This window comes from Varroa destructor, unplaced genomic scaffold (genome assembly GCF_002443255.2).
Source record: "Varroa destructor unplaced genomic scaffold, Vdes_3.0 BEIS01000002.1, whole genome shotgun sequence".
Taxonomy (NCBI): Eukaryota; Metazoa; Arthropoda; class Arachnida; order Mesostigmata; family Varroidae; genus Varroa; species Varroa destructor.
This window is the reverse complement of record NW_019211455.1, coordinates 13,302,946-13,325,454: the sequence shown is the minus strand read 5'-3', so window position 1 is coordinate 13,325,454 and position 22,509 is coordinate 13,302,946. Positions and strand designations below refer to the sequence as shown.

Sequence of the window (22,509 nt, the reverse complement as noted above, 5' to 3'; positions counted from 1 at the left end):
ATATTTAAAAAAAAACATGTACCTCGACAGTTTCATTATGTTGTAAACTACGTTCACTTTCGATAGTTTAATTAACATGAAAATTGGGTTCGTCACGTAACTATATGTTGAACGTCGATCCGTTCATCCGACGACGCATCGTTTCGTAGACGCAGGTGTTCAGTGTTCTTCCTAGGTTGACTACGTGGAGCTTTTGAGGACAGGTGCATCGATCTAGGTGAGCATATTCATCACTAGATTTCCATTATATCATGAAGACAAATGATCTGATCAATTGTAATTAACGAGGCGGTAAACTTAGCTCTATTGCGTCACTTTAATAAACTACTTCTTTGACGACACGGCAAATTTCTACTGCAATACGAGTTGCTCTGCTCTGTCCACCTTTCAGACCATTGGCACCATTCGAATGATCCTTATTCAGATTCAGGCTGTCAACGGCTTGTACCCGTTATCTAATAGTTACTGCTGTTATAACTGATGCTTTACTGTTACAATCTACCTGAGAAAAAAAACGCGCTAATCAATTCATCCTGTCGTATTTTGGCACACACTCATCTCTATCGTATACAAACGACTTACCATGTTATGCACGGTGGCGCGTGGGGATATCGTAAAATAAAGAAGACGAGCGAATGAATCAACCGCAATTCTACATAAATACATTAAAAATAATATTTTTTAGAGGCTCGAAAAGGGTATGTACGTAAGCGCCCTAACAATGTATGCGCTGCCACATTTCGTCTATTTGGGGTGAAACAATTTCTTTTTTTTTAATTAAACATTTTGCATTTTCGGTTCATATCGTCTAATTATAGGTTGCTAGGATGTACCGCTCACACAATGTGTCACCGCCTCATCTGCACTGTGATGTGGGAAGATTAAAATCGTTTGAATATGATTTATTTGCTATACTCGAATCTTAGTACCGGAAATACATCAAAATGTCCCCCCGGTATCATTTACGTTCACGTGTAGGCGTGTTGTTTCTGTAAAATTTTTCAGCCAAGTCCTACACCGCGCAGAGAGCCAACCATTGCGTTTTATGCGGTCTGGCATTCAACCGCCTTGTAGTAAGTTAAGTCCAGCCAAACTTTATAGCTACGACACCTGCGTAGCGTATCCTTCTTACTTAAGTACAACAAACCAATTAAGTTTTGAAACCTGATTTCCAATAGAAATCAAGTGACCGCATATTAGAAGGCGGCTCCAGATTTCATTGTGCTCGTGAAATATACATACGATACATACCACATTTGTGACATCGTTCAAATCTATTTTCGAGGCTTTTAATTTTTTTTATTTTTATTTATTTTTTTATCATAGTTTTTCTTTTATCGGAACTACAAGTCGAAGAGTGGTGACTAGCCTCGGAAAGCTTAGCTTCAGCTAGTGTTGCTTCAGACACAATCCAATAAAAAAATTCGACTTGAGGGGTAAGCTTGAAAGCACTTACTTAAAATAAAGAATCGATAAAACATTTATAACAAATTTTCCTTCATTTAAAAAATCCCAGCTATATAAACGATATGAACATTATCATTTTGCCGATGCAAACAAAAAGTAGGATATATATATATATATATATATATATATATAAAAACTTATCTATTCTAATTTCGTCACTATATTTACAAAGGTTAAAGTGCGTCTGCTTCCGTGGCTTCCTTTTGCAATTTTACTGCTCCGAGACAACCGTGGTTCCAACTGAAACAATCGCGTCTACTGCAGGGAAAAATGTAGCTTTAATCGCCAACAGGGACGTCTGTTTTTGAAGAAAGAGGATAGTAAATCTGCCAAAACTCTGTAATATTTCCAATATGAACGGTCAAATCAAAAGTGCTCCCTACTTTAAAAGATGTAACGCGCCCGATCGTACGTTAGATCTATCCTCTATACGCTGTTTGATATAAACATTCTTTCTCAAAGGCCACTGTATGTAACTGAGGCCGTTTTAACGATATATATGTATGTTTATAAGGAAATACATGGAAATCGTCTAAAACTTATACAAAAATTACATGTAGGTACAGGTTATATATAGTATATAACTTGTACCTACACTATAGAAAAAGCAAACGAACATTGTTTCTCGGCGTATGCTAGCAGAAATGAACAGAATTAAATAGTAATTTTTAATCATGCACGTAACGTTTATTCTATTCCTTACTTTTTTTTTTTATAGACATCAATTGACGTCGATCAAGTTCACAATATTGCCGGGTCAACGGCTGGATACAAGTAGAGAAGGCAGACAAAACAACAGGCCACGTTTTCGCAGACTAGCACGGAAGCACTCAAGGCACTCACAGAAACAGTATTTGTGAGTCTTCCTCTGTTCTAGGACTATGTAGTAAGCAATAATACCACCCGTTGTTTGGTAAATAATTACGATATGGAGACGTGGCATATAAGATACAAATTCACTTAGCGCAGAAAATAAAGCCACATTTAGTATGGGCGTAAATGATCTTGAATTGAAACTTGGTTCTCCTTTAGACGAGTTCCTCGGGCAAGCTCTCTCTCTCTCTCTCTCTCTCTCTCTCTCTCTCTCTCTCTCTCTCTCTCTCTCTCTGCTTCTCCTCTGAAGTTCTCATCTGAATCAGCAGTTATATGTATTATAATAATGATGCTATATTATACGAGATGCTCTTATAAGTAAAAATACACTTTCTCATAGACTACATAGTCGATTATTAATTCAAAGGGACAGGACTACGCCTTATAATAAAACGCCACCTATGCATAGTTAAAATGATGCACATAGTGGATACAGGTTACCCTCAATGACAAACACTATTCAACTTGATTTCCGCTATATATGTAGGTTGGACTTTATGTTGATCTACTTTGATAATCGACAAAAACTGTAACATACTTTGCAAGTAACAACTTCTCATTTCGAAATGATATGGCCGTTTTTCTCTCGCAGCTATAATTCAGAGGTTTGGTTATGCCCCCGCTTTTCTTCCCCCGCCCTTACCCGTTCATATCTACAACAAGGCATTAATGTGACATTATTAAGGACGTTTGCATTGTACAATTTATACCGCGCACGAGATATCACAGCATTTCCTGAGCAAGCTAAACTTTAACTTCCCAAATGCACCGTTTTAATTCTATTTCTGGCTTATTTATAACACTGTGTAGGCTTTACACAAGCACCCATTAATGTATATGTGTATGAGGAAATCTTTGTACAATACGTAACATGTTAAATATAGCGATACGTTCATGCCGCCATCGCATAATCCGCGTTCGCTGTAACGTTTCCGGCACTCATTTACCCATATCGGCGTGTGATGGTCGTCAAGTGCCGGGCAGAATCAAAATGGGGTTGGACCCCACCGCCGCTGATAACATAGCATAGTAACAGCCTCCTCAGACACATGGTTTGCACGCCTTTTGTTGGTTCGTTTCACTCCAAAGCGCTATAGGGCTAAGCAATTTTAAACTGGACTCGAACCCGAACGATGTACCATCTCGGAACCTTGGTAATGCTCATCGTCGTTGTGGTTAGGTGCTTGAGAGATACCGTCATTCTCGAACGGCTCAAACAGGTCGGATTGAGATCTCCCATAACAGTAACTGCGTAACATTTAGAACCGAATACGAAATCTCAAGCTAAGAAAGCTCAAAAAAGTGAATTTTTAAAAAAAAAGTTCTATATCCAAAGATATTGCTCTGTGCTTCACTGCAAAAAAACTTTAAACGCTAACATGGAAAAACATTTAATTGTGCTTACATAAGCGATCCTAAAGCCAACACGAGGAGAACTGATGATATAACAAATGGGGCACCAGGAAAAACGTCGATTGTGGCGTTGAATACCTGAAATATATTATTATATTTGAACAGTGCAAGCAGCTGTTATTAAAACGATGTAATAACAAAAACGTTTTTAAATATAACAACTCGATGAATTCATACAAATTTCGATGTGGGCGAAAAACAAAATGAAAAGGGTAGGTGGTCGTTTGTACAGTACAAATGCGACACGTATGTTTATTGGATTTAATGGCTTAACGCACGTTGAACCCAAGCGTTCATGTCACACTTGCCTGTGACGACATGACATCTCCCAGAACAGGTACCATTGCTTCACAAGCGGCCCAGAAGCTGAACATTCGAGCTGAAAACATACGATCTTCAGTAAATCTACTACTATATATATATATATATATATATGTCTGACTTGATTTTAATACGACCTTGTTTTTTAAAACGCGGTAATTATAGGCTTAATAACTACATGTGATGAGCCACTTGTTCGTTGTCTTCATTTTTAGATACTTGATTAGCCTAGAGTATTGAGCATACTTTGAATCTCTACACGTGGCCTATAGAAGAAATTTATTAATGCTAATCCTTACCAATCTCTTTTTGAGATATTACCCGCGAAACGTACGACGTAATGCCAATAGTTGATACTCCGCCGGCAACACCCAGGATTCCACCTAGAAAGAAATCATGATGTCTATACAATAATCTTTGGTTGTTTTCTGGTCAAAGAAGCAAGGAGAATGTTCTTCTTGACCACGCTAAAATTGTTTTGATTTGTATGCGCCTAAAAGGATAATCGTTCCCTTTGCAATATAGCACGGACGATCAATGCGTGTTGAACCGGCTTTTTTCTTTTCATGTCTGCTAGCAATATTTAATTAATTTCATTACATACTGCAACAAAACAACAATTGTATGCTATACATAAGTGATTTGTATTTGTACCTATATAATAGCTATTATACATATAAATACTATGATTATTATACCAATGTATTAAAGCAACTATCCGTTTTTTGCTCGTAAGGCATCGGTTTAGCTTTTACTATGGTCGTTTGGCGTCACCATGGCGCATATATAGCAATGTTTATACAAGTTGTCTATGATGCTTACATAATGTAAAAAAAAAAGCAGAAAAAGCACCAGTGTAGCTTGATATTTGCTTCCCATTAGCTGCAAATCAAGAGGAACTTACATTCTGGGAAATTTATTAAACGAGCTTTTTTTTTTTTACCGAGGTCGGCTATATCGATCAATGATGCTCAGTAGAACATGATAACGAGCAGTACGAATACGTATGCCTTACTTAGCCATCGAAGGTTAACAACAATTTCAAAAATAAGTGACACCTACTAGGTCATACCCCTCTTACGATAGCTGCTGATAAAAAGGCCGAACTGATGTTGAATCAGTTTTGGACAGGAATTTCAAGCAAGCTATTTGTATACACAAATATCGGAAATTTGTAATGATAGAAATTGCTTGTCACATTCACCAGGCTTATCTAACATACCGCGTATGTTGTCCTATTTTATACATAATTTTCAAAATGGTCTAACGACAAGCTTCATAGATCGTACTTACTTGTATAATACATCCATTCTCTGAAGGCTAGACCCCTCGTAAAGTTCTGCAGCATCATGGAAGAGACTCCTATGATTGACAGAGTAAGGTCATGTACTCGAAGTCCCTTGGTGAGAATTAGAACGATGGGTCCAAGCGAGATAAGGTTGGTCAGAGCAAACAAGGATGTCACATTTGAATATTTGGTCAGAGACCAGTCAAATTGTTTCTTCACGAAATAGTACGTCACCGAGCGGGTAGCTGTCAAGAAATAATCCCATAATGAGTTACACTTGGTGGGCTGATGGATCCATAGTGCTACTACTCCATCAAGTGTATGAATCAATGTGAAAATATGTGTGCATACATATACAATGTGTATATATACATATTGTATATAGATATATATACATATATACATTTTCATGGGTAAATTTTGTTCACGAATATCGGGCCTCACTTTTAGATACATGTTACGTTAACGCAATATCTTAAATAATATATTCTATCTTCATTTGACCTTTGGTCCTGCGCTAGAGTTGTGAATATGAGGAAAAAGGATTACTGTAGTTTGCCTTGCTGGAGAGTGCTAAATGAGTTATTTGATTTATGTACAAGCACTTACTTTCAGCATTAAGGACAATGATGCACATTGTAATCAGCATAAAGAGGATCTGCCGTCTTCCCGAATGCGGTCGTTGTCTCATTGTAGTCCTCACACCCTCCATAAAGTTGTCGAGTTTAAAAAAATCACCAGCCATCTGGGTCCAACTGACGTCTGGATTTCTTTGACCCCGAACTACTACCACCATCCAGATGAAACATGCGAACATTAGAGTCCAGGAGCACATATATACAGGAACGTAGCCCCAGGATTTAAATACCTTTAGTGGGAAAAAAGCAAGTGAAAACCTTCATTATTCGTATAGAAAACGAATACACTACGAAGCTTCCCTCAGAAATCGTACTTAAAAGTTGAAAAAAAAAGGATATATACCAACCTGACCGGAGACAAACTGTCCGAAGGGGAACCCAAGCTGTATAGCAAGGCCAATCATTAGAAACTTCAGAGTCCTTAATTCCGGAGTCGTGGAAATCGTCGCGTGCGAATATACGGCGGCCCAAACGCACACAAGGCCACCCGAAAGGCCGTTAGACAAAGCTGCTAAAACTGACCAATACAAGGAGCTCGACAGAGACATCGCAACGAGAATATTACAGACATCGCATACCATTCCTCCGACGACGGCCACAAGAATTGGGATTTTGTTGCCTGAAGAAAGCCCCGCCGAACAAGCAATACCTATTTTAAATGTAGATCGGCTCAATCCGGAAATTAACTTTTTATTTTAGAACTGCTATACAATAACGTGTTATTTTCTTATATTTTTTTGCTCGCGACAATCTTCGGGCGGAAGCTAACGTCGTCGTGCTCGTTTCTTGCATTTTTGCGGGGTTTTAATCAAAAAGAGTCGGCAGACGCCATGCATGTGTACCTGATTTTGAACGTGGACTTTTGTGGCGTAAGCTTAGTGTATTAGCAAAAACTTTTGCAAGAATTAACTGCTCTTAGACACTAGCTTATATATAAACAGATGAGTTTTTTTTTTAGTCTGCACAATACAAAACAGTCATATCTACATCAATAATCCACAGAAAAGTTTAGCAAAAAAAAAAAATTCGTAAAGCCCTGCGTACTTCAGGACGTATGCCCCACTGCAAAAATGCTATGAAACCATCGTTGCCAATCATTAGAGTCAAATGTTATTTTTAAAATCTGCAACGAATATTTTTACCATACTGTACTATTTTAGAATTCAGTACGCCATCATGATCATTGATATTTAGTTAACATTGACAGCCGCCCGTCTTGACTTTTCCCCATACGATAGTGACAATAAATGAAATAATCTTTCCAATGCTGCGAAGCCCCTTCTTCTCGATGCACCTGTACCTTTGTTAGGATACCACATGTAAAGGGTTTTGTGTTCTCCGTACAACAGTTGAAAGTTATATGCAATACAAATGAGAAGAAACTTCTTGACCCTCACAAGCTGTCCCTAGCGTCATATCAGTCGAATTAAATGACAGCCACGGCCACACAATAGGCGTCGCCGTACGCGTACCACTAATGAGCGTGAACGCAAAACACAACATTGTCGCTAGTTTTTGAGATCAGAGACATCTGTAGATATAGTCAGCTAGCGCCAATTTTCGTCCTGTTCCATGAATTAGATTATGAACCACCGTGTACGACCAAAAGTACATTTATGTGTACATCTCTATAACGTCTACAAACATGCATAAATCCACATACATATACAGGAGAAATCTCCGATCGGTGCTGAAAGTGCATTGTAGTACCGTTATAGACAGTAGACAACTATGGCCCACCTCAAATCTGGCAGAGTTCATCGCCTTTCTCCACGTTTGTCTTTCGATGCCTCCATAGCAAGTAGGTATAGTTTGTCACTCTTTACTTTGGTCTCCCATAAGCGTTCTATGAGTCGAAATCGTTCGGTGTTATCACGCTGATGCTAGCATCAAAAAACTGTTGCGTAAATTAATGTGCTCCATGGCCCTGTTGGTGTATTCGTGTGTCCTATTTAGCTCTGCCTTATGATCCCGCTACGATGAGACAGTCGTTCGTTTCCTAGAAGCGGTTGTCCAACCTCTATCGTACAGCCAAAGAAAATCAACCCTGCTATGTCTTCTGAAGGCGACGGTGATGGTGATACCGGAACAACCGCGCTCGTAACGAAAGGAATTACGTCTGGCGAATCGTCAATGTCTCGTGATAGTTTTTGTATAGCCCTTGATTATGTATGTCTATGCAAGTATATGCATATATCTGGAGCCGACATCATCCTCAGCACTGAAAACAAGAACAACCCACTAGTAACAATCACTACTCATTGGGCCTGCGGACCGGTCGGTCTGGCGTTGGCGTCGACCGGCCGAATGAATAAAATAAGTTCAAACGATAGAGCTCACCGAACAAACAAACGAATCCATTACACAGAATAGCTAGCTATTCACACAGACAGAGAGAAGCTGGCTGTGCTAGGGATGATATTTCTGAAAAGTTATTGGGTGTTATTGACACAATGAATAACAGGTTCATCCTTTATTCTTTCAGTGTGACTGGTCAGCCTGCCAGTCATCTACGAGTGCCATTACTTGTCTGTGTCTTTTAAATTGTTTGACTGGAGAATATTTGGCGAAATCTCCAATGCGCTGATGGAAATACAATGGCAAGCTGGCGAAAGCTCGAAGAGGATTAATTCAGTGCTGCAGTAACAACTCATACTGGCATTTTCTTGCAGCTAAGGTAACCAACCCCGTTAGTGGTCCACTATACCGTAACAAAGCCAATTCACAACAAATCACTTTGGTGATAACATCATTTGATCCTCGCAGGCAAACACACCTATCTCGTAGTAAAGTTACATGCATATATATATATAACGCCGCTCATATCAGGCACTCACATGGCACGGGACACATTTTACAGTACGTAAATGAGCTACATAGATAATTTAATGTCGTGATGTTTTGCCGTATATCCGTATTCCAACGAATCAAAAGTGAGTGTTTAATAAGGGAGCAGAATCCCAGCGTTAATGAAACACTTCGTGTGATTCGAAAGAACTACACTACGTATATATGAATATCTGAAGCTCTGCGTTAGTACTAACTGCGCTTGACCTCGTCGTGAAGGCCTTGTAGGCGTTATATTCAGCCAGGATATTTAAATTAACGCTGATGGTGACAATCTTTAGTCTCTTCGTTACAAATGATGTATGTTTTCTGGTCCGCCGAGATGTCTCAATATCTCGGTGATCTTTAGGTCTGTTTTCTATATGAGTTTGAGATACTAGCATATAAAGCGTGACGGTATATTCAGATCAATATGTGAATTGACTGTGATTCCTGATCATCTCATCTATAGGTCTAACCACTGACGCAGCATGATAGACACAAACCATATTTGTCGCTCCAGGTTCCGACGAAGATAGACAGAATGGCTGAAGGCACAAGTTGAACGAGTATAGTATATAGGTTGACCGTGTTTGCCTCACGTTCAATCCGGGATTTTAAATCTTCAGACGGCTTCGCACACTCAGCATCGGAGATATTCTGCTGCTGAAGGCATGCCTACAACAAAAAAAGAAAAGGACAAATCGTGCGGAAACTTCAACATTAATCAACATAGTTATAAGATGAGGTTTGCAAAGATTTACAACATATTTACGAAATTTAATTCCTCTAGTTTTCTAGCCTGCCAGTATCAATATCTTACCTTTATGAGCAATATGTCCTGCGTAGTAATGAGCCTCATCGAGAAGGCCATCACGTACACCAGAAGAAACGCTTCAAGCTTAAGATCCCGTATGAAGTTAAACACTGCCTTTATTCTGGGCTTTACTGTGGGTGAAACAAAACTGTTTGGATGGCTCTGAGCAGCTTTTGCAGGCGCAGGGGGCGGCCTTGGGCAGCATTCATCTGGTGAAGGAAAAGAAACGGAGCCTACCGACGCGTGTAACGTGCGCGTTGGGTCGGCTTTGTCCATCGTGCCTGAACACTGGAGGCGAAATAAACAAAAGCGACGTATTGTACATTAAAGTTGGGCCAAGTTACCTGCTTGAGACCTGCCCACGTGCCGCTGACCTCTTATTAATGCATGCTATTAGAAGCTTTGCGGCTTTGTAATACGTGGTATTTTTGCACAATCCACATTCGAAAAGCATCCCCTAACTCAACAGAACACGAGCGTTTCAACTCTAAAAACGAAAAAAATTAACACATTTTTTTCACGCAGTCCCAGCTTTTGAGAGCTCTTTTTATAATTAGAAGTTTAGCTATATATATATATATATATATATATGTATATATATATATATAATAATAATAAATAAACACTGTCTATTTGGATCCTTGACACAATCTTAATCGATTTACCAAATTATAAAATTGAACGTAACGAATGCGCCGTACAAATATGATCCGCATTTGAAGACGAAGGCTATTTGTGTTATCAATTCTCGTAATGTCAAATCTGTTTCTGTAATTCAACATAAAACAACTATACATTCTACCTCTTGGCAATGAACTTCCAATGTTATAACTCACCTGATCCAAGAAGATCAGTGTACCAATTTTGTAACAGATATTCGTAGGAGGTCAGATTAGAAGACGATCTCTGATTTGTAAATTACTATCGGACGTATCTTTACACAAGTACGTATCGATCGATAGCACCTGAGTCTGCCCTTATATAGACCCCAACTGAGCCAGCAACAACCGTTCTCTCGGATTGCATCGCAGCGCATGTATTAAATCGCTGAGAATGCCTATAGCCTATAGAACAAATCGGCAATTAACACATCATGGTTATAGTGAATTGGCATGCCTTCGTGACTATATCCATGAAATCGACTTTGAGAATGGCAAGCTGCTGCCATTGACAAACGAGAGGCTTTCTAGGCTAGACTACCAGCGTGATTACTTCATGCATAGGCGCGTCGGCGCACGCTACCAAACTTCGATAAGGTTAATGGGTTTAGTCAGGGGCTATGCTCCCGCCATACGCATGAACCCTGAATGTACTCCGGATAGTGACTAGGGCGCTCGATTATATACATCTTCCATTTACTGACTGGGTCAGTACAATCGGCCTTAGTCCGTTATAGCATTCTGTATAGCCCGTGCATCCAGTCGTGCACGGGTCCTATAATGCGATCAAAGACACAGCCGGCCAATAGTGGGTCGTACAGTCTCCAAATAGACGCTGTCTTATATTTTGCCACTTCCATTTCATTTTCTGGTCGTTGATGCTGTCGCTGTGAAATCCAGCCGTGGCAGCGGTAAACACCCACGCCAAGAAGAGATGCCAGCTATGCACGAAGCAGCCGCGACACTAACGGTGTTAGTGTCGCTCTAGCCAACGTTGCCAATCGACAACGTCCATTAGTTGGTCGGTTAGTTGAAAAACGCCGGAGCGACTCTGGAGGAGCTGGGGTAGCCAAGCAGACGGTCCGCCGATAGTACGGCCACCGGTGTTACTTCTGCTAACGGGTAGAAGCGGACCGCTCTCATGATAATCGGCGGGACGAAAAATTCGCGAATGCCGTATACGTTCGATAGACAGAGACAATGCATCTACTAATATTAGCAACGCTCATTAAATATGAGTCTACCTATATGGCCAAGATGGGAAGAGCATAGTTCGCACACTTGTCCACCGCCCGATGCCCCAACAAGTCACTCAGGCGTGATTTACTCAATAAGATCATATTAAGTATTACAGCGATAATGATAATTGTATTTATTTTTCTATCAGATAACGATACCTAATTATTTTAAAATAAAACAATAAAAATTCTACTTATTACTGCCAATTATTACTAATTACTGCTGGTCTCTCTATTGAAACATAAACTTGTCTTTGTCCACATGGTGTACAGGTGTGACAGGTCGTAGTACAGATGTTCGCCGCATCTAAATGAAACACCCGCAAAGCAACAACAACGGTACAATAGTCTCGCATAGTCTACATCCACTAGCCATTCATTCGTTCGAAGCAGTTGTAGCAACGCCAATAATTTCAATATAATATTGCCCGAGGATTCGGTCTAAACCGTGAAAGATGCGCCCGATATTTGTTATCCCATGCGCAATACGCAATATCCATAAATGCAAACCACAGGCCCGACTCCAATGGAACATTTTCCCCTTCGTCGGGACGCCGCGTTGAACGGACAGGGCGTCCCAGTGACGGCGAACGTAAAAGGCCGTAAAAACGAAAACGGAACGGGATGGATTTTACCGATAGAGGATCATTTCATCGTTTTATTTACACACAAAAGGCAATGCGACAAATGCCCTACTGTATAGATTTTGCCCTATTCGTTTCGATAGTTCACGCCTCGCGTATAAAGATTGCATCGGGAAATATAGCTACGATATCTTTGCAGGGGTAACAGTCATACGGGATGGAAGAGGTCAAATTTATTTGCTAATATCTAGGAGCTTATGGAAGCGAAATGATGACGATGATTGTTGTTTAACTTGTATGAATAGCTCGCGTGAACCTTCAGCCGTGGAAGTTTGAGCAAATTAATGCCTAGTTCACTCGGATCACCTGAATAATGTTGGATTGTCAGTTTAAAATATTATACGATACGAACAGAAACGTAGTGAAAAGCAACACTGCCCGTAAACGAACTTGAAAATTTCAGGTTAGCCGTTAACTTTCAGGTAGTTGAGTCAATAACCTGGAAGGGACACTGAAGAGTGCAATGAGAGCAATATTTTGCATTTTATGGCCACTGTTAAATTTCGACGAAGTGATATTTATAGAAGACATGCATGGAGATGCAATCATCCTGCGTTTCTGCTTTCGGACCACTTTTTGCGCCCTTTCCCATTTTTTGGCATATTAAGGAGACTTCGTTTAGGATCAATGGCAAGCTCTACAAAAGCCATATACGTACGACATGTTCGGCTAAATCCGTAATAGTATCCTATTTTCATTCTATTGCCCGTGAGCAATGGACTACTGCTAGCTATCAGATTGATAATAAGCACCAGCAAAATGCCATGTTGTTCATACTAGCAAAAAACTCGAATCTATTCATTCCGACATATTAGAATATTATTAAAAAATATCAGTAGTGATGAAGCCAACTGGGGGCTGACATTATGTAAACAACGATAAAATACATGACGGGAATCCAGTTCATTATTGATATTGAGCCGACAAATAAAAACTAAACAGCTGGTGCTATCACACTCGAAATATAAACTTTAATAAGTCTGTAACTATTTTTGACAAGAATTGAACGATGAAGTTGAGACGATGAAGCTGAGGTGAGACTGGATCATGAAGAACGGACAAGCACCAAATTATATTGACTATACGCATTGATATGCAAATGCACACTCTCTAGAGATGAAGCTCCAATGGCGTATGCATAATTAAGGACTGTATGTATTTGGTCCCGTACACGTTTGTCTCGTGCAGCAGATGCTTGGAAGAACACGATATCACGAAGAATACAAACAGTGTTAATAATAATGATAAATTATATTAACGAATTTCTAAGTACAACACCGTATCCATTTGCATGGGCTTGCACGTTCCAAGTTCCCGGCCTCAACATTTACCCAATTCCGCAAGTGTGTAATATTTATGCTTTACCCTGCTCTTCAATGCCATTTTTCCTCCGATTAAGTGCAATTCAACTAAATGAGCGATCGAAATCCAGTTATATTGCTCATCGATACAAAGTACGTTACCGAACGTTCTTAGCCGTATTCTCATACGATTGTTGATAACCTGTTTCGCTTGCAATGCGGCCAGAGCCTGGTTCAGACGTCTATTGAGCAATCGAACAGGCCTGACTATACTAAGCCTAGAGGTCGAGCCTCTGACTCTATGATCCGATCACCTAAAACTTTCTACTTTGTTGAAAATTCACCAGTGACTTGGCCCTGAATCAGATATCGATTTATTACGTACCAATTAAAATTGGGAAAAATGCTCGTAAGAATTAATCTTCAATTTATACTGAGGGCCGTCTTGTGACGTGTGCAACCTGCAGACTGCTACTACTGATTGCTTTGTACGAATATTTTCCTCTAAGATAACGACGCTCCGGCTCATAAGGCAAGTCTACACCTGCTCAGGACACCCTTCAGTCAACAGTTCCTTAGAGCGTATAATAATGCTATAGTAATAATGCTTAATGCTATAATAAGCGATAATATTATATAATGATCTACGGCACAATCTACGAACTTGTTGCAGTTTAGAGGCCCATCTCTTGTCTCGTTTGATGTGGAATCAATCACTGTGAGCTGGTTGAAATATTATGCCTTTAGATTGCCAGATCACCAGGAGACCTGTTAGTAACTTGGGCCGACAGTGAGTAGCGCGTCAACGAATCTATTAGAAGGTGGCATTTTTACTACGAAATTAGATAAACAGAATTAACGATTGACTCGCTTAAATTGTCAATCTATAGGTACGAACATAAGTTTCTCTTACCAATAGGGCTTGCCATACTCGCAGGTTCATTAGTAAAGCATTCGAGATATTTTAATCCAATAATTTAACAGGCAGTACCTAATCTAAAGCCCCCTCTACCCTTTTTGCGAGAAGAAGGTCGCACTGCAACACACAGGGCCTACGCACCGGGTAGAGTCCCACTGTATTGATTGCCTACCAAAAATAGCAGAGAACTTTTTTAACAATAGCTAACTAGCTTGCGTCGAGGGAAGTTGATGGGTCTGAGTAGGACAGAACTAACTTAACGAAGCCTATTTGAAGAAGCGTACAGCAAGCGATTATCCTCGAATTAAGGTGCGATGAAGTTATCACGAGGTTATGAAAATGAGTACATTATCGAAAATGCGCGGCTTTAATATGAATAGGCCACCAACTAACATACGTGGATATATACATGTGTGGGTGATATCGTGTTGAGACTAGCTGACACCAAAGCATACTGAATATTTTTTGTACCGTTATATATATAGTAGTGAAGTTTTATCGAGCATGATTTTTTTTTTATCTTTATCAGTAATTGAATCCGTAAAACTAAACATTTTCCCTACATAAAAACTCACTGTAGAGAAAGAATATTGTTCGCACTTTTAAAAAAACTAGTTAGGGTCGGCTATAGAATTAATTTTAATCATTTTGGTATCCTGCATATAATTACTATCCAGTAGTGTTAGACATGCACCACAACCTTGATGTGGATTTTATTTACAAAACCAGTTACTTTTACATACACAATACGATAATTTTACGTCGAGTTGTTTATCATTAGCTAAGACTAGAAAATAAACATTTTCTGGTTATGGTAACCCTAATTATCACCATTACTCCAGATTAGATAATCCAGTCTACATCTTAATCACAGGCGCAGGGTAAGTAAATTCTTTCGAAAAAATATCACTCGTTAATAAACATGTCGTACACATTGACCTTTGCTGCTTCAGTCTAGCGATAGAGCAACAAAAAAACGGTCAGCGTCGATTAGGTTGGTACTTCCAGTTGGAATGGTGCCAACTAGCCTCGTTGGTAAGTATCGAACGTAGGACGTAACACGTTTGGCAAAACACAGAGTCTATAGTCGACCAGCGACTGACGGAGATCTGAGATGAGTGAGTCGGCGGTGGGTTGTTATATGGAGGGCAAAGTAAAACGGGGAGAATTAAATGATATGTAAGGTCAGTTAGTGTCTGGTGATGTTCTCAGGCATCAGCAACCTTGCGAAAAGTAGCGATTTGCTGTACTGAAGGCCTGTCCAGACCTGCCACAGGCGTTTCAATCGTAACACTGGGGGCTGTTGGCCTTCGACTGCCGGAGGGATTGCCGTTTGTCCCAGTAACTGCGAAGGTCTTCGGCTAGCTTTAGGTCTTAGCCCCCATTCTGGAAGAGCTCTAATGATAAGATCCAGCACGACATGGTGATGGACAATAAAACATCTCTGCCGATTATGCTGCGACCCCCTATAACGTATCAACAACAACAACAACTAGAAAAATATAATAATTACGCCAAGCAATGGAAGCAACAGCGACTTTGCGCAGTGGCGGCAGCCACTGACAACAGCGGTGATAAAATAGGACGGCTATCGGTTATAGTCGACAGTTCTCTGTGCGCGACAGTTTTGCAGCTAACGGTACCGTTGGTGGGCGCTATACAAGTTATCCGTCGACGATAACGACAGTAATAAGCAAACGGATTTTCCGTCCGTTTCCAGACTGATAAGACGCAAAGTCATTTACAAACTTATCAGGAAGTGCAACAGCAACAGTTATAGTAAAGTCCATAACAGCGATTAGTGCGTGATGATCACGAATACGCGAGGTTGTGTCACGGCAATATCAACAGCTGGGCTGGACACCACACCGTTGCTGGTAATCAGTTGGGCAGAGCATTTCTGTCTTCGCTTTCAATAGTTTTCGCTGATTTTAGATTTGCCTGTGTATGTCCAGATGCTGTTTCCATCCTTTTATTGTTCGAGGTTTCTATTGCTTTACCGACGACAGCGGGCTACGGATCATCATTGACTCTTGATGGTTTGCAACACTTGCACTACCTAACCCATTTTTTGGTTGACAAACTGTAGCGCTAAAGGTGCACTTATACACTATCAAATGCGCATATAGACATTTACCATACAGCTCTTTATATCGAGAAAGCAGCTTACGCCATTTATTTTCTGTATTCATAGACATACCTGCGCTCAAAGTTGACAAACATGAGCTACGCATGCGATCGTATCGTTCATTAGCGATATTTTACGGATTCATGTGATAACGTGAACTCCATCGATTGAAATGTTTGCGGCTGACCACCGAAACGTCAATATAAACTTGGAAATAATTTATGCAGTATATCAAAGTACTTTCAAATTTCAAGGTATGGTAAACTTACCCCGGACGATACACAGATCCAAAGCATTGTATAAGGGAGCACTGGTCAAAAATCTGTCATCGACTGATCCAAGGCTATGAAAGTAACACGTTGGTTACTATCATAGTCTTTTGCTGCAACAAATCCCTTTAGCTGTATCCGTTGAAGGACAAATTAACAGGTGTCATTTGTTCGCACTGAAGTCGTCGAGACACTCAAAAATAATGAACGATAAACAAACAGTAACAAGACCCGACTACCTGCTGAGTTAAATTCACTAGCTCAGGGCACTCCCCGCGAACCTTTCCCTATGCATGGCTCAGAAGTGAGGAGCCTCTACTGGGGAAGGGTAAGCTCTAACGGCATCGATCGGTTGCCACGGTGGCGCATTATACGTATGCGCCAAAAACGTTTCAGAAGTACCTCGGGATGCGTGTTCATGCCAAGTCATCCAAATATCGAAACAAAGGGGAATTGAGAAGCGCTTCGGCGAGAGCAGTATTTGAGGTCTGGAGTCCGCTGGTATGTATCTGTGTATTGGTAGCACCTATTAGGCCTTCGTAACAAGAAGAAGATGTTTGTTCATATTATCGTCTGGATGTACGTATAACATAGTCGAAAGATGTGCTTGCTAGACTTTGGGCGTTAAAGACTTGTCACGATTTTTGAGACCTCGATTTCTGTGTACACACAGAAATTGCACGCAAACGCACAACTCCTATAAGATCGAAGTTACACAATATCATTCATTTTAGTTGTAATCTATATAAGCAAACAGCTTTTTGAAAACACAAACCTCGGAGTCACTCGGATAAAAATTATATATATATATATATATATATATATATATATAAGAAGATATGTTTCACTCTACGGCCTTCTTTCTTCGAAGATTTTCAACTGGCAATACTAGACAGATACGCACGCGATTATGTTTCAAACAAGCATATATCCAGGTTCAGTCTTTTGCCCACCACTTGTCGCCCACAATACCCATATTTAGCTACTATTACATCCAATAACGTGACATACTGACCAGCAGTTTCAAATGAAAGCCTTCCCAATTCTCGCAATTTGTCGAACCGAAGTTTGCTAGTGAAGCTCCTGTCAATTTTCCCGCGTCGCAGTGATTATGGCATACCGCTGGTTGTGTCGAGTCTTATCGGCCATCACTATTCTAGAGCGGCTTGTAGTTGACAGGTCTACGTATAGCATAACAAACCCTGAACTTATGTTGTAGTATGGAATCATACCATTGCTCAATGTCAGGACACGACTAGGCCGCAATAGAGAAGACAGAATGAAAAGTTGTCCTGTGGTATCATTTATGCTTACAACGTTCATGCTAGTTGCCGGCGCAGGTATAAACCCACAGGATCTAACGTGCACGGCTATCTTATATTGGCATCAGCACTTGGACAATCTATATGCGACAAGAATGATACGTTTGAATGGCATACACTACAAACGCATTGCGATGGGCTGTCGCAGGTCACTTTTTACTTCAGGCCACAGGTGTGCGCGATACATTCAAAACAGTAGCAGGAACAATTTTTTTCTACGATCCAGACATAAACACGCGTTTATTAGTTGACGTTTATTTCTCACTAGGCAGACAGAGATTAGCATACACTTGAAAGCCTCACTTTGCCACTTCCAATCATGTTGACATATGATAAACAAAATTTGTTCCATTAGAGCCGATTGTTTTATCGATGCAGTAGCTTGTATGGCATGATATATAGGCTGAAAAGTCAAGGGTCGCTTACTTGGGCTGGTGACACGGTCAATGCCTATTTCGAAACCTGTTTTTCAAGCATTTTTAATTCATTCTAAGACTAGAGGTTTTGAAAGACTTTGGCCGGTATTTCTCTTATAGCCCAAGCAACTCTAGCTGATCGCGACTGAAGACGTACTGAAAATTTTCGAATTTGTACGCTTTTTACACAGCTGCTCAGGGGCCTGAAATGTATCCGTGCATATAAGTCACAATATAGCGTTTCGTGTCCTAGTTCTCACTTACCTCTGAATAGATACCAATACAAATCTTGATAAGGTCTGGAACAAATTTTTAGTACTAGGTCTTCGTCATACTCTATGTAACATTGCACCAATGTGCTACTAGTCAGAGCAGCTTGCGGACGTCTAAGTGGTACGAGCTTGTCTTCGAATGAACACTCCCCATGGGTGCTTTGTAATAATGTTTATTATCATAATTACATTTTCTTCAAGTCTTATAGGATCTATACGCGGTTTTTGAAACATCCAACTTATTTTTTGGAGTGGTAAATGCAACTTAAATTCTCTGAGCGCTCTGTGATTAAGAACTGCGGTACGTTCAACTTATTAGGTTCCATCGAACTTATCTGCTGAGCATGCTGCTACTCTAAAGTTTGCAGTAGGCTGTAGCACTGGGGACTTGGAACCAAAAAGGTTCTCGATTCTACTTCTTGTTGGGCACATACAAATTGATGTGATCTTTCACCTGCAAATTTCTTGATAATGTAAATATTCCTCTACTGTTCTAATATTCCTTTTAATTAACGTCGCCGCCATGACTATAACTCAACTACATAAAAGTGATGATCTCGGTTTACCTTTCTTTCCTCGCACATTTTTCCAGAAGCTGGTGGGCCGTATGCGACCTGCCGTATGACGTCTAAAATATGCGGAATGATGAGCAACAAAATTCAACTTACAAGGGGAAATCCAACCCCTTCACTGCAGTCACGACCTCAATGGTATAGTTAGCGGATTTTTCGTATTGTTGCGCGCCCACCGGCGGTTTACTACAGTCCTACGCTAGGAATGTTGCTGAGTCGTGCTTAGTATTGTCGACAATGGGCATGGCATAACTTTTGGCACGAGATCGACGAAAACGGCTCCGTTAGAAGCCGACTCCATTAGTTGTTGTGAGTATCCTGACGGAGTAGTAATGACCGCTCAACGAAGTTCGACCAAAGGGGGACAGAGATCGGTAGAGGAGTCTCAGGTTATCATTGTGGTGATTTCTCTGAAATGCACACGCGAGATAGATGTTAGTTTGATCCTTCTGATTGATAAAGGTGGCCAAATAAATAATGATTAAAGATCGCACACGGGACTGGAAGACTGCCATCTCAGCTGACGCAAGAACGTGATCTATGAAAGTATAATTAATTAGCTAACTTAATTTTGCTATCGTACCTACATTACCCAAAACGTTGATGAAAGTATATTTCATCTAAAACGATTCGTGCGACATGGTCAAATGATGCGTGTCACCATTTACACTCTTGATCGTAGCTAATCAATACCATAATGCAGATCATAAACCACGGATGGCTCGGAGTGGTTCATTATAGTGCAGGTCGATATAAGAGACAATATAATAGAAGGGGCTATACAACTAAACTCTTATTTGATCATATGTACATCATAGTAAGTAGTAAAGGACATCATTTACATTACTCCCTACCTCATCGAGAGCTTTAACTCCTTAGGACGAATGTCCCACGTAACCTCTCGTCAAGCCATCTTTGATAATATTGTACATGTAGTGATGCGCAGTCCTCTGCCTACATTTGATACATACTAGTAGCAAGAGATATAAAGAAAACATAGGCAAATTTTCCACAAATACGCATATAGGAGTACTGTTTCTCTTAAAAAGCTCTATCGAATACCGTTTGTAAAATTTTATGTCGTCGCCAAGAGTTGGTGTCAGGTAATACGTTTCGACTCCTCTTATCACGTTCGTTATAGAAACCATCAATATGATATAGCGTTTCGAATGATTGAGACCGGCATCAAGTCACACAGCTCTAGCCGGTTTCATTTACATTGCCAGGATCAATATTGTTATATAATAGATGGAAGGGACCGTGACCTCTTTCCTTAGTATGGCAGATGCATTAATGAATTTTTCTACTGGTCTTCCCACCCTTCTAACAGCAGTAGCCCATATGTTCCCAGAGGAAACAATTTCTCACTTAATTTCTTAATAATACACAATAGAAATGGCCGCTGCACCGACGTTTCTTAGGCAATATGTATTAGCAACAGCTGTTCCACATCGATTCGTCGTCCGCTCTATCGAGTACTTAGCGGCCCAATCCCGATCGCTGTGCGTCGTGTCCCGCTTTATATTTCTCAATAGAAAGGAAATACGTCAACAAAATAAAACTCGACCAACTGCCGCTCTGTTCAAATATCACTCGGGCAACGGCGACGACCCGTTGATACATTAGCTAACAACATCTAGACAATTACCACAGAGGCAATACGGCATCGGGTGTCGCAAATAGTGGCGAAATCGAGTGTGGAGCAGCGATCCGAGAATGGCAAGACAAAATCTCAATAATAGCAACAGCAACAGTGGCTGAACTATGACCCAGCGAGATGTCTGTTTGTGCTGCGAGAAATGGTGAACGAACGACTGGAATAAGCGTCTGATACGCTGCCTGGATTTCTGACGATACGCGTTCGCGGAGATGCGCGACATAAGCTTGCGCAAATTTAACTATAACCCCAGTTCAGAAAATAGCTACAGCTGGAAAATGTCGCCCAGCCATCGAGGTTCCTGAACTGAATATCAGGGTGACATTAAACAATTGGCTGGCCGATAACGAACGGCAATCTAATTCGTAATCAATTTGTGTGTTCTTTACAAAATACATTAATCGATTGGAAGGATAGCGGCGACGGTGAAGGCTTCATGAGAACCCTGTTTACATGACGGGATACGTTACCAAGACCAGTCGACGACTATCTAACCATTTGAAAAGGAACTAAAGTTTGATTATCTAAACCAACATAAAAAGTGTCTAGTAGATGGAAAGACAACGATTTGCCACTAATTAAACTATATTTCGATAGCTTTTTCACTAGGCTACATCGTTTACCCGAAACTGGCCCAAATGATTACTTATATAGGGCTATATTGTTAAACACCATCACAGCACCACACAAGTATAAATGTCTATACTTAGAACGTGTTGGCTTCTAAATAGCTATTGGTAGCATCTACTTGGCCGCACTTAGACAATAGACTGACCTCTCAGTTATGGTTGGCCCTTTTGGGCAAGTAACGCGGTTCTACGCACCATACTTCTTCTGCTTTTTTGTTTAGTTTCGCTTACGTTTTGATACATACGAATACGTACGGCTTAAACGGCGGATCAAACAGGCCCCTGGTTGATTAAAGGAGCGGAATTAGACACAATAATTGACCATATTAGTTAGATAACAGCTCTAGTATTGTTTAGGGTCGCCAGTCGTTTTGTAACACAAATTTACTATCTCATTACCAAATACTGACCGACTATAATTGCAGAACGTTTTCTTCCCTCGTAACCCCGTTATCATTGCGCAAGTTGTTATTGCAACATTTAGCCAGCGCATACACACGCATGCACACAGGCACGAAAACACGAAGTGAAATTCGTACACATGCGTAATATAAATGAAACGCTGGAGCCTAGACATGCACAGCCGATACTCTGATATTTGTCAGTAATAACATCAACTTCTTGTCTGTGACCGTAGTAGAGAGCGCGAGAAAGTTGATCGTGACATCTTCGCCAAATGTTGGCCCGCTTGAGGGGAAAGCGATAAATCCGACGGAAAACCGTGTCCGGCCCTGACCGTACTCGTATGATTGGCCGCCATTGCTACTGCTAACGATCCAACGGTTTTACTGCTGGCTCCGTTTGACGACTCCACCCGACACGCAGACAGACAACCGTCAA

The 22,509-nt window shown here is 40.5% G+C and overlaps 1 protein-coding gene across 7 annotated transcripts; it reads right to left on the bottom strand.

Moving 5' to 3' along the window:
- Positions 1-2,129: 2,129 nt before the first annotated feature.
- LOC111244707 (putative peptidoglycan muropeptide transporter SLC46) lies at positions 2,130-19,519 on the bottom strand. 7 transcript variants are annotated; one of them, XR_015320767.1, is made up of 11 exons: positions 16,802-17,249; positions 9,650-9,931; positions 9,333-9,504; positions 6,348-6,649; positions 5,972-6,230; positions 5,368-5,607; positions 4,374-4,457; positions 4,062-4,132; positions 3,746-3,831; positions 3,288-3,588; positions 2,130-2,597 (listed from the first exon to the last, which is right to left on the bottom strand). XR_015320767.1 is itself a non-coding variant. In XM_086979763.1 (10 exons), exons 1-10 carry the CDS (start codon positions 19,393-19,395, stop codon positions 3,450-3,452), a joined length of 1,653 nt encoding a protein of 550 aa, XP_086835889.1. In that variant the 5' UTR covers positions 19,396-19,519; the 3' UTR covers positions 2,130-3,449. The 7 variants fall into 7 exon arrangements, 6 of the variants coding, with proteins under 6 accessions (XP_086835889.1, XP_086835894.1, XP_086835891.1 ...); XM_086979763.1 differs by lacking the exon at positions 16,802-17,249 and adding an exon at positions 19,378-19,519 and having other exon boundaries at positions 2,130-3,588; XM_086979768.1 differs by lacking the exon at positions 3,288-3,588 and having other exon boundaries at positions 4,396-4,457; positions 16,802-17,273.
- Positions 19,520-22,509: the final 2,990 nt, after the last annotated feature.